The 12,380-nt window shown below is 44.1% G+C and overlaps 1 protein-coding gene and 1 long non-coding RNA gene across 2 annotated transcripts in view; both read left to right on the top strand.

Moving 5' to 3' along the window:
- LOC118477359 overlaps positions 1-5,542 on the top strand; it is a 7,005-nt gene extending 1,463 nt beyond the window's left edge. Inside the window, exon 2 of the long non-coding RNA XR_004858320.1 lies at positions 4,799-5,542. This is a non-coding gene — a long non-coding RNA (uncharacterized LOC118477359). The remainder of the gene's footprint in view (positions 1-4,798) is intronic.
- Positions 5,543-5,842: 300 nt separating this feature from the next.
- On the top strand, positions 5,843-10,966 carry LOC101857935 (zinc finger protein 431; the record flags this gene model as incomplete). Its single annotated transcript, XM_005093873.3, is given in 2 exon segments — positions 5,843-6,256; positions 8,529-10,966. Coding segments are annotated over 2 exon segments (1,359 nt in total). The 3' UTR covers positions 9,638-10,966.
- Positions 10,967-12,380: the final 1,414 nt, after the last annotated feature.

Below are 12,380 nucleotides of genomic sequence, written 5' to 3'. Positions count from 1 at the left end.
CTATGGGTCCGGGCGTTGAACGTCGCATACGCGTCAGTCTTTTTCCCCCCGGCATCTGATCATTATTAAATTACAATAATAAGCTAATCTTGACGTATTTCTACGTAATGAATTGTGCGCTGGTCTATGGAATCAAAAGTTGCCATATGCTCAGCTCTACACAGCAACACAACTTTTTCTTGGTAAACAATCAAGATGACACAGGCTTGTGTATTTGAACGAATCGGTCTTTTTTTTTTACACAGCTCATAATATGCAGGTGCCAGGTGGTCTGCTAATCTTCAATTTTATCTTTTTCTACAACAAAGAAAGTGGGAAACATGGGGGGTGGGGGGGCGTATCAATGAGGCGACGGGCATCGGATCGGCAGAAAAGGTGTGGGGGAAACTAAAAAATGGCGGAAAATTGGAAGCACTGAACGTTAGATCTATAGAACGAAGACACTTCCTTTTTTCCGGACCCGAGTCCGAATAACATTTTTTCATATTCAGACTCGAGTCCGAATAAGAATTTTTTTTATTCGGACTCGAGTCCGAATATGAAAAAATATTATTCGGACTCGAGTCCGAATAACGACGGCCGATGAGAATAGCGCAGGGGCGAGCCCAGTATGCATTCACCATAATAGCCTTAGAGGCTAACCAACCTGTGTAGCGTTCACCGTGACCGTGAACCACAGAATTCTACATTGTGATAACAGAAATGTAGAATTTTGTGCTGTGAACAAACGTTCCAGCGCTCTTGTGTTGAAAGTGGGCAATTTTGTCTGTGGGCAGTTAGAGAAAGAGAGAGAGAGGAGTAGAAGCGCAAGAACTTTGGGGCAAAACAAAATGGCGACCCGCGTAGTTCGGCTCGATTCTAAAAGTTAAATAGCCATAGCATCTTTGTGGCCGACCAAATCAATTTACTTATGTGTTTTAACATCATTTTTTATCTTTTGTTTTTGTCAATTTGGTCGTCCACACCGATAGACTTATAAAGAGAGAGAGAGGGGAGGAGGAGTAGATCTTGCGAGAACTTCCGGGCAAAACAAAATGGCGACCCGCGTAGTTCGGGTCGATTCGAAAAGTGAAATAGCCATCTATTGCATTGTAATCGATCAAATTAGCTTACTTTTGTGCTATTATATAACGTCATTTTTTCTTTGCTTTTGTCAATTTGATCATCCACACGGATAGACAGTATTTCCAAATTAGGACAAACAGGTCTTGTTTCACACCGGGTGAGAATAGCCTACGCTGGCAAGTCTCACCGTGGGTGAGAGGTCGATCGTATTTTTATTCTCACCCCGGGTGAGGATAGCAACTTCCTTGTGTGTGCACGCGCGAAAAACTTGTTGTAGGGTCTTGGATGTGGGGGAAACTCTGGAAGACGACAAAAATAGATGGTGGAATACGTCATATTAGGGCCAATCACGGAGGTGGGCTAGGTGCTCGCTGTAGCTTCATGTCATGTAAAAAAAAATGTTAAATGCGCAGTTGCCAAAACGTGAGACTCTTGAGATTCAGTGTGGTGCAACAAAATTTTTCTTACCAATTTGACTCCCTTTTCTGTCTGTCACAGATTGACATTTAAAAGTGCTCATATTCCTAGAGTATCAGAGCAAGGAGATGTAGGGTTTTGGAGATATGGGTTTATTGGTTTGGCAACCACTGTATTTCTTGTGTAACAGTGATGACAAAAACAGATAAGCAGCAAGGCAAATTATGGACTTTAAATTCCATTTGTTTAGTAAACAAAGACTTTGTACACAGTGAACTCCATTCATAATGGTATTATGAATGACAAGTATTGTAACTATGACGCAGTGCACAGAACATGTCATCATTGTTATGTACAAGTAAGGTTACACATTGGACATTATCTTATCAATGACAACACATCTCAATAGTGAAAGGCTGTACAAATACAGTTATCAAAGCCTCAGCACCAGAAAAACATGTGTAAAACAATTTTTAAATTAATATGAGGCAAAAGCACAAAATCAATGGGGCTGACTTGTACATTTATACAGTGATGACAAACATGACTTGTACATATAACAATGATGACACAATGTACAGGAAAAGACAAAGTCATGCTTCCAGAGAGAAATGCGCACTTTAAGAATTTAAAAAACCCAGGAGAGGTTTCTTTTTTGCTTTTAAACAGATATCAGGTCATATCAAAGACAGTGGACAATCACAATTATGCTGCTAATTATGACAAACAGTACTCGTACATAACAGTGATGACAAAACATACTGGGAAAAGGTAAAATCATGCCTACAAAGAAAGAATTTGCACTATGAGATACACAGATCAATAAAGGCGTATTTTGCTACTAAATGAATCTTGCATGTATGAAATATATTTGAAAAAGGCATATCATGCCAACAAAGAACAAATGTGTACTTTTGAGTTACGCAGATAAACGAGGACATATTTGTTTATTTGTTTGAGTAAAGAGAGCGCACATGACATTAAAAAATGTTTGCTCGTAGGACAATGTAATTTTTAGTACGTCAGTCAGTCTTGTACGGCTGCATGACGACACCCAGAACGTCATCACTAAGCACAAAAGCTAAATCTATAACCACAGAAATGATCCATCTCTCGAAGTTTGTTCCCACATCACACTCTTGTTCCAGGAATCCAATGTAAACACCACAATTTCACTAAAATATACAAAAGGGTAGCGTAAAAACACGCAAAACAGTCCTGTACACGTCACATTCAACGTAAGATTCTTGTGCGTCACCGGACGCTGATGGCAATGACTACTTTCGTTTTTCTCTTTCCGCCTTTGCTTCCGCTGTTCTGGGGAAGCGGGTAAGGGGAAGTCACTCGAGAAATCAATTATATCCGGGCACTGTTGATGATCCGTTCAAAATAAAAGTGGGCTAAAATTCTGACTTCCGGTACGTCGCAAAGTGACGACGATCACGGCAAATGTTAAAACAGCCGAATCACAGACCTGCCACTCTGTGAAATCTCAAAATCAGGATCTCCGGGGGGAAATATCGGGATCAACAACCAAGGTGTCTGCCAAGCTGAATAAAAAATTTTCCAGGGGGTATCCATAATAGATAGATATGCTCTCTGTGTGCGTTTGTTAGAGCGCATGCACGTGTGGGTGTGTGTGTGTGTGTGTGTGCGCACGTGTGTGTGTGTGTGTGTTCTATCATTTCTTTTTTTAAATACTGAAGTATCACGTCAAGAACTCCTAGTCCAAGTGTCCATATATATATTCCTCCTCCCTCCACCCAACCAATAAGTCCTGAAAGACACCTCAACCAGTGGGAATTAACCGAAGTTGACCCTGTCAACGGATGGTCCCAGACACACGTGTGGAACTCACACGCCGATGTCATGTCATGTGATGCAAATGCAAGATAGAATTGAAAGTTTTTCCGACGAACCCAACTAACTGCGCATTCACACCAAACACTGGGACGAGTGACAGTCGTTCCGGGCTTTAACTACAATGGCCGACCGACCGAATGTGCCAACAAATTTCTTATCCCTGGAAAACTGGGATGCTTGAGATTTGGGGCAAAAAATCGGGATACCTGACTAAATCGAAAACATTTTCCTTTTTAAAGCTTAGGTCTACATCAAGATAGATTCTACTACTTCAAAACCCATCATGTACGCAACAGTCACTGCAATAAGGAAAAACAATCATCTCAAAATAGTGTGCATAAAATGTGATGCATTAGTATTTATTCCTCCAAAGCTTATACACATGTCAAATATAGGATCATGTAGAACCTACATTAGCAGTTTGTCAGCTTTACAATCTTGAGTTTGTAAATTTTGTGCCAAAAGTGTTGTTTTTTTGTGGGTTTTTTTGTGATTCCTGGACTGTATTTTGAGCACACCAATGCAAACTTCCATCATCATCATCACCTTTCACCCCTGGCAGGGTATAGGCCACATACAAGCTCCTTCCATTTATCTCTGTCCTGAGCCATCCTTCCAAGCTTGTTTCAAGTGAGCTTCCTTTCTCTCACGTCCCTTTCCACTCATCTTCTCCATGTTTCTCGCGGCCTACCCCTGCCTTGTGCTCCTTGTGGGTTCCACTGCAGTGACTGTCTTGTGATGTTTCCGCTGGGCTTTCTTAAGGTGTGTCCCATCCATCGCCACTTTCTTAGTCCTATTTCCACTACAATATCCTTTTGTCCTGTCCTTTCCCACAGCTTTTCATTTCTTATTCTATCCTTCCACTTAATTCTTAGAACCCTCCTCATACATCTGTTGATGAAAGTCTGGACTTTATTCTGTACTGATTTCGTTGTCTTCCAAGTTTCGCTGCCGTAGAGGAGCACAGACTTGACGTTGGAATTTAAAAGTCGAATCTTGGTGTCTGTGAGATCATGTTGCTCGCTTTCCAGACTTTTGATAATTGATTGAATGCTGACCTTGCCATGGCGGTTATTGCTTTTACATCTGCCTCAGTTCCACAATTACCATCGATGGCTCTTCCAAGGTAGGTAAAGGAGTCCACTTCTTCCAGGGGAGTGTCTTCCACTGTCACAGCAGGGCTTGAACCTTTTCATAGCTTCACTACTTTTGACTTGCCTGGATCATGTATACGTAGGCCAACACTCCTTGACAGGCTGTTGAGTTCCTTGGTCTTTTCTTGCATCTGAGCATGTGTGTGTGAAATTCAAGTAATGTAATAGTTGTTAAGTACATAAAGTATTGCTGTAGAGCATGGACATATGCGCTATAATTTCAAGTATTATTGACAATAAAAAGTGTTTTACAGTATTTATTAATATGACACGTTTGTCTTTTTTTTTCTTTCCCTCAGGTCCAGCCATCATTACAGTGAGGCTTTTAGCCTCTCGTGTGATGAATCATCGAGTGGGCGGTGCGGATTTGGGCTGATCCTATCCTGCTTTCAACAACCAGGAGGAAAGTTGTGGGAAGCAGGCGGTGTATCGTGTCCGCCAGAGAAGTCCTGACCCATTCATGGATCAGGTTATAGCGCATCAGCTGTTGGAGGTGTTCTGTGGGATTGAGGAGAGGTGTTCTAACTTAATTACTTTCCCATGCTGTATATAAATTTCTGTACTTCATAGCCGTGGCCTGGCCATCAAAATAATTGTAAATTGGTCATTCAGATAGCGGTGAACTGACCATCAAGATAGCGGTGAACTGACCATCAAGATAGCGGTGAACTGACCATCAAGATAGCGGTGAACTGACAACTCAGATAGCTGTAAATGGACCACTGAGATAACTGTGAACTGACCATCACGGTAACTGTAAACTAACCATTCAGATAGCTGTGAACTGACCATCCAGTTTATCGTATAACCTGTGGAGGATTTTTACACAGTTTCTCTGCTAGGATGAATATGATCAGTGTTTATGGAAGAGCCACATTGCTGAAGCTGACTTAAATCTTTTGACATTGAAATTCACTTTTGGTATTTCTGGTGCTTTTGTGCGACGTTCTGTCAGTGAAGTGTTACAAGAACGAAGATGGAGAACAATTTTTCCTCCCAGGGGAGGGATATCGGCAGACCCGATTTTCCGTCAGTTATGGACTTGATGAATAATAAACCAATGGGAAGTCATGTGCCTTTTGGAGGGAGTACAAATGTGGCTGGTGGTGGTAGTCTTGGCGGAAGTGGTGGTGGTAGTCTAAGTGGTGGTGTTGGTGGGAGTAGTGGTGGTGGTGGGAGCAGTGGTGGTGGTAGTCTTGGTGGGAGCAGTGGTGGTGGTAGTCTTGGTGGAGCTGGTGGTGGTTTTGGCGGTGGTGCTGGTGGAAATAATAGTGGTGGTAGTGGGAGTAGTGGTGGTGGTGTTGGTGGTAGTCTTAGTGGTGGTGTTGGTGGTAGTCTTAGTGATGGTGTTGGTGGAAGTCTTAGTGGAATTGGTGGAAATACTGGCGGTCTCGGTGATTTCAACTTGGCCAAGGAAAAACCGCAGAGCACCACAGGGGCGAACGCGGACCGAGTTGGAGGCGCGGCGGCGTCTGAGGACCTGCGGAGAAATCACGTGTCGGCCGTGATGAGCAACATCGAGGACGCGACCTTGGAGGCGTACAAAGGCTACAGCCAGGGCACCGCGGGCAGCGACTTTGACGTGTCCGCACTGATCCGGATGCACTGCGCCAGGGCCTACCTGGATGCCTGTACCTCCGTTCTCAACGCCAAGATGCAGGACATCGCCAAGTTCCAGGCGCTCAACACACCCGCGGCCGCTGCCACATCGGACACGGTCGCAGCCGAGAGGTTCCCGCCGGAACAACCGCTGCCAGGTACGGTACTGTCAGTCAATTTGTGCGTCAAAAACAAATTTAATATGTTTTTTAAGAAATCTTTTTTTTTTTAGGGTCTGAATTAACTGAGTAGTGATGTCCCGTTTTCATGTCGGAAAATATAATGCATTCTCTGTTTTCTATATAACTGCTTCTCAAGGACTTGCCGAGCTGATAGAAAAATTAAATATGGTAATAACTTTTAAGTCTATTTGGGAATAAAAATGAGAGCGGAGCTGCTAGGTCAATTGTAGAGTTGTGTCATTTATAATCATAGTTACCTACTGAGCATGAATTCAGAAAATTTGTGTGGGTGGTTGGCGGGTGCTCTTGTGTCATTTGCTTCTTCTTTCCTATCAAACATCTATCGTCCTTATCTCCCCTTCTTCTTTTTTATGTTTGTTACCCTCTTGTAACACCTCTAATCTTCTGGCGCTCATATGACCTTATGCAGTTGCGAGCACCGTAAAACCTCTACTAAAACTAAAAGAACTAAAAGAAAATTCATAAATGTTTGGTTTGTGAAAGTCTGGAGGGGATTTTATTTAACCTTAGGAAGTGCCCTCCATCTGGATCTGCCACTGGGGGGGGGGTTGAAAAGTTGGCAGCTATATATTCAGTACAAATACAGTTGAAATTGTCCCAAGACTGCCACCTCTATTCTCGATGAGGTAAATGTTCTAGATAGATGGACGTCTTATCTGTGTATTTATCATCATTGTCATCATCATCAATGCCTTGCACCCGTGGTGGGGTATAGGCCACATACAAGCTCCTTCCATTTAAGTCTGTCCTGGGCCATCCTTCCTGTAAATTGTAAATTTACATATAAGTCACATCCTTACAAGTGGGTGGTTGGCGGGTGCTCTGGTGTGGTTTGCTTCTTCTTTCCTATCAAACATCTATCGTCCTTATCTCCCCTTTGTCTTTTTTATGTTTGTTACTCTCTTGTAACACCTCTAATCTTCTGGCGCTCATATGACCTTATGCAGTTGCGAGCGCCGTAAAACCTCTACTAAAACTAAAAAAAACATCCTTACACCTTGTTTGATTCTTAACATTGATGATGTCTCTCCTTTGGAGTATATCAAGGACTTCAAGATAATGATCTGACGGGAGGGAAGTAAATCAATCTACTTGCTTAATTTTAATAAAAAATAATAATAATAAATAATAATAAATAGCATTTGTATAGCGCATATCCCCGTTCAACAGCAGGCTCTATTAAATTTATATAAAAGTCACATCCTTACACCTTGTTTGATTCTTAACATTGATGATGTCTCTCCTTTGGAGTATATCAAGGACTTCAAGATAATGATCTGACGGGAGGGAAGTAAATCAATCTACTTGCTTAATTTTAATAAAAAATAATAATAATAAATAATAATAAATAGCATTTGTATAGCGCATATCCCCGTTCAACAGCAGGCTCTATTAAATTTATATAAAAGTCACATCCTTACACCTTGTTTGATTCTTAACATTGATGATGTCTCTCCTTTGGAGTATATCAAGGACATCAAGATAGTGATCTGAAGGGAGGGAAGTAAATCAATCTAGTTGCTCTATTTTAGGTCTACGGTCCTGGTTAAACTGTTTCATGGCATACTACTGCTTCAGTCATCGTCGATATCAGTGGACAGCTGAAGATTTTCCGAAATTAGAGAAATTGCTTAAAAAGCATGCATAGTAAAGGGAAGTGATTCATCGCCAAGTTCTCAAGAATGTTAAAATACCCTTGGTTATCTCCTTTCGTTTTCGGGCTGGACTTGGCTTTTCCCATTGTTCTTGTGGGCGAGCACCCCACTACTTTAGTTTAGTAGCCTTTAGAGCAGGTTGGTTGGACTGCATCAGGTTTGTGAACTTTCCTGAATTTCCCCTGAGACTGTCCCGGGTGGGCAATCAGGAATGTGGGAAGAGATGTCGTTCAGTGGTGTGTATCTTGATGTTATAACACTGAGTGTGGGTGGTTGGCGGGTGCTCTGGTGTGGTTTGCTTCTTCTTTCCTATGAAACATCCATCGTCTTTTATCTCCCCTCCTTCTTCTTTGTGTTTGTTACTCTCTTGTAACACCTCTAATCTTCGGCACATATATATATATGACCTTATTGTGTTACAAGTGCCGTAATACACTTTCACTAAAACTAAATAGCACTGAGTGACCCCGATTGGGGTTTGACAAAGTTGGCACACACCTGCCAGATGTACTGTTTCTTATCTATCCAACGATCACCGCTTCAGATAGTTCTGTTTGTTTGTCTTCCATCAGACTTGCCGTTGCTGCCAGATTACAGCAATGTGACGACGCCTGCCGAGACAAGCACGGGCTATTCCACGCGGCCACGGAGGAAAAAGAGCGCCTCATCAGCCGCAGCAGCAGCAGCAGCAGCATCCACGTCTGGGGGTACGACGGAGTCGGCCGCTGGTCCCTCCACCCAGCGCTGGGCGGGAACCAAGAAGAGAAAAGGCTACAGGGCAAAGCGTTACACGGGTGCCTCTGTGTCTGACGCGAACGGGTCCGCCTCGAAGACTGGCGGTGAGGGCGGAAGAGGAGGGAGTGAACACACGAATTCTGTCGCCTCATCTTCCTCCTCGACGTCTTCCTCTTCGGGTTCGCCGGCTAAAGCGAAGGTGAAGAAACTTCCTGGGGAGAAGCCGTACAAGTGCGACACGTGCGACGCGTGTTTTCCCATTCCCAGCGCGCTGAAGAAGCACTACCGAAAGCACACGGGGGAGAAGCCCTATCAGTGCTCGATATGCGAGGCACGGTTCACGCGTGCCACCGGCCTCAAGACACACTTCCTGACACACACGGGGGAGCGGCCGCACAAGTGCTACTTCTGCGACGCCATGTTCACGCGCTACGACCACCTCAAGATGCACATCATGACGCACACTGGGGAGAAGCCACACAAATGCGATTTCTGCGACGCGCGCTTCACCCGCAAGACGCACCTCAAGACGCACCGCATGTCGCACACAGGTGAGTGGCCCTACAAGTGCGAGATCTGCCACGCCCAGTTCGCCTACGCGGAGCAGCACAAGGCCCACTCGTACTCGCACACGGGAGTCCGGCCCTACAAGTGTGACATTTGCGACGCGGGCTTCGTGCGCGCCTTCCACCTCAAGACGCACAAGATGACGCACACGGGGGAGAAGCCCCACAAGTGCGTGGTCTGCGACGCCCGGTTCACCCGCCCGTTCCACTTGAAGCGGCACGAAAAGACGCACATGAAGGAGATCCTGCAAGTGAGAGTCGGGGCGATGAACACGCAGCCAATGATGACTCAGGAACCAGAAAAGATGGTGGACAAAGACATGTGCCGGCAGATGCAGATGCAGACGCTGAAAATGACTAGTCACCAGTTCACACTCTGAGATAAAAAAAAGATGTGTGTGCAGACAGACGATGAAAAAGGCCGATCACCGATTCAAACTCGGATGGGTTGTCGAAAAAAGGTGTGTGCTGACGTAAGCTGAAACTGACCGGTTGTCCTTTCATCCTTTGATGTGTGGTTAAAAAGAAAATGGATGTTTGCAGACGAACACTGAAACTCACACCTGGTAAATTCAGGCTCTGGAAAACAGGTGTTTGGTAGACAGATGCAGTCACAGAAATTGACTGGTCAACGATTCACACTCTGATGTGTTGTCAAAAGAAGACAGATGTGTGCAGACGGGAGTTGCAACTGACCGGTTGGCTGTTCAGGCTTTGATGTGTGGCCCAAGCAAGGTGTTTGCAATTGGACGCTGAAACTCTCTCCTCATCAATTCAAACACTGATGTGTGCTCAAAAAATGGTTTTTGCAGACAGATGCACGTGCAGAAACTGACCCGTCGACAATTCACATTCTGCCTAATGTCTGGTCAAAAAAGGTATTTGCAGGAAGATGCTGGAAGTCAGACATGGTCAAATCCCGCTTTGATGTGTAGTTGAAAAAATTATTTTGGCAGACATATATGCAGATGCAAATCCTGACCAGTCATCAAGTCACACCCTGCCTGATGTGTGATTTTTTTTAAAAAAGGGTGTTTGTATGCAGATGCAGATACTGACCGGACAATAATTCACTCTGTGTGAAGCAAAAGAAAAAAAGTATGCGCGGACAGTCACTGATACTGACCGGTTTTCAATTCAGGTTCTGAAGTGTGGTTTGAAAAAAGGTGGGTGCAGACGGATGCGGAGACTTGCACATGGTCAGTCAACACTGTGACGTGTTGTCGAAGAAAGGTTTTGACAGATGGAGCAATCGACCAGTCGTCAGTTCACACTCTTCTTGGTGTGTAGTCATAAAAAGTGTGTGTACGGACACACTTTGAAACCTGACCGTTAATTAAATTTAATTAATCCAGGCTCTTGTTGTGTGCGGTTCGAAAAAGGTGTGTGAAGACGAGACTCTGAAAGTAACAATTCAGGTCTTTACGTGGGGTCTGCTCCTTCTACTTATGTACACAGTGTTACTGTTTATCATAGTCCCGATCAAGTGGACGGTATCGGTGATGTAGCGGCTAGTTGCCTCACCGTTGCATACAGGAGACCCGAGTTTGATTCCTGCCTGGGGAGAATTTTTGTAGAGTGTCTCGGTCTTTAGGGGTGGTTCCAGAGAATCTTACAGTATGACATGGATGGTGGCTCGAATTCGTCAGGACCGGCCTCAGTAGTTCGAGGGTTCCGTAGCTCGAAGGACATCTTACAAAGATAAAGAAGAAGAAAAACGGGACTGCAGGCACAGTTTGACGGAGGCGTTATTTTCAGTCTTCTGTGCTTGACCCATCTGTGTTATATTATACTGTATTCCGAGAGCCTGAATAGATGGGTGACGGGGAAAACAGCACCAGGAAAATGCCATCACAGGATGTTTTTTAGAGCTTCCGAGAGGAAAAATCAATGGAGAACCATGATCACGGATGTTTATATTTCAGACCTGGCATTTTATCCTATTTTATGATGATGATGAAGAGAGTAATCTTTGGCCCTTTCTACTGGAATGTTGTATCGCTGTCAGCTTGCCTTAGTAGCACTGACCAGCAGTGTCAAAGCTACCCACCACAGAGATTATCCCCAAAGTGTCGCTGGGTGAAGATAACTTGGACAATTACTTATTTATCCTTTCGTCAAGACTGGCAAAACGTGTGCGAACTTCCCCTGAGCCGGGACGACTCAGCTACAGCAAAAGGTGCAGATGTTGACTAGACTTCTGCCTCAAGGTTCAAGGTTGCTGCTCCAAGGTTCAAGGGTCAAGGATGCTGATTCAAGGGTCAAGGATGCTGATTCAAGGGTCAAGGGTCGAGACCACTGCTCTTAGGTTCAAGGGTCAAGAAGGCTGGTTCAAGGGTCTAGGATGCTACTCCAATCGCCTTTTCACATTTAGGATTGTAATGGTGATAACAGCGGAACGGCTGTCCGACTTACAACAGTGAGGTAGTTAGTTCGAATCCCGTCAGGGGGCCCGATGTTGTGTTCCTGGGAAAGGCACGTTACTCAAATTTTCCTCACTTCATCACCCAGGTGGGAATGGGTACCCAGCTATTTGACAGCAAAAGTAAAAGGCCTGTTCAGTTTGACAGTGTTTGATGAACGCGTGAAATCGCAGCTGAGCTTACACTGGGCGCTTCTCTGGTAGCTGAGAGTGTATCTCTGGGTGTTAGAGTGTCTGCTGGGTTAATAGTATAGATTGTACAGCGCATAGAGCTTGCTGTTGAGCAGGGATTTGTGCTATACAAGAGCTATTTATGATGATGATTATTATTATTATTATATTAAGTTTGGAATGGTGAGACTATGCTGCTTGCACGGACAGATATGTCCCGAGAAGCGCGTCGGAGGTCTAGAAGAGAACGTGTGTTTGATGTGTTGTATGTTTTCTGCCATAGGTGAAGATGAATGAGCCTTTATTTATCTATGTATATTACATAAATACATATAATATTATGTGTACATATAAATAATACAGTCGAAATGTGAATATAGTGTTAGACATCTGACATCTGTACAGTTTCCTCCCCCTGTCAGCTAGGGTGCTGTATATATATCCCTCACATCTCAGATTTGGAAGTGGGAGCAGCCCATCTCTTAAATGATCTAAATTGTTTGTTCTTGGGGGAGGGGGGGGGGGGGGGA

This window comes from Aplysia californica, unplaced genomic scaffold (genome assembly GCF_000002075.1).
Source record: "Aplysia californica isolate F4 #8 unplaced genomic scaffold, AplCal3.0 scaffold00071, whole genome shotgun sequence".
NCBI classification, from domain to species: Eukaryota; Metazoa; Mollusca; class Gastropoda; order Aplysiida; family Aplysiidae; genus Aplysia; species Aplysia californica.
This window is presented reverse-complemented; position numbering and strand designations above follow the sequence as displayed.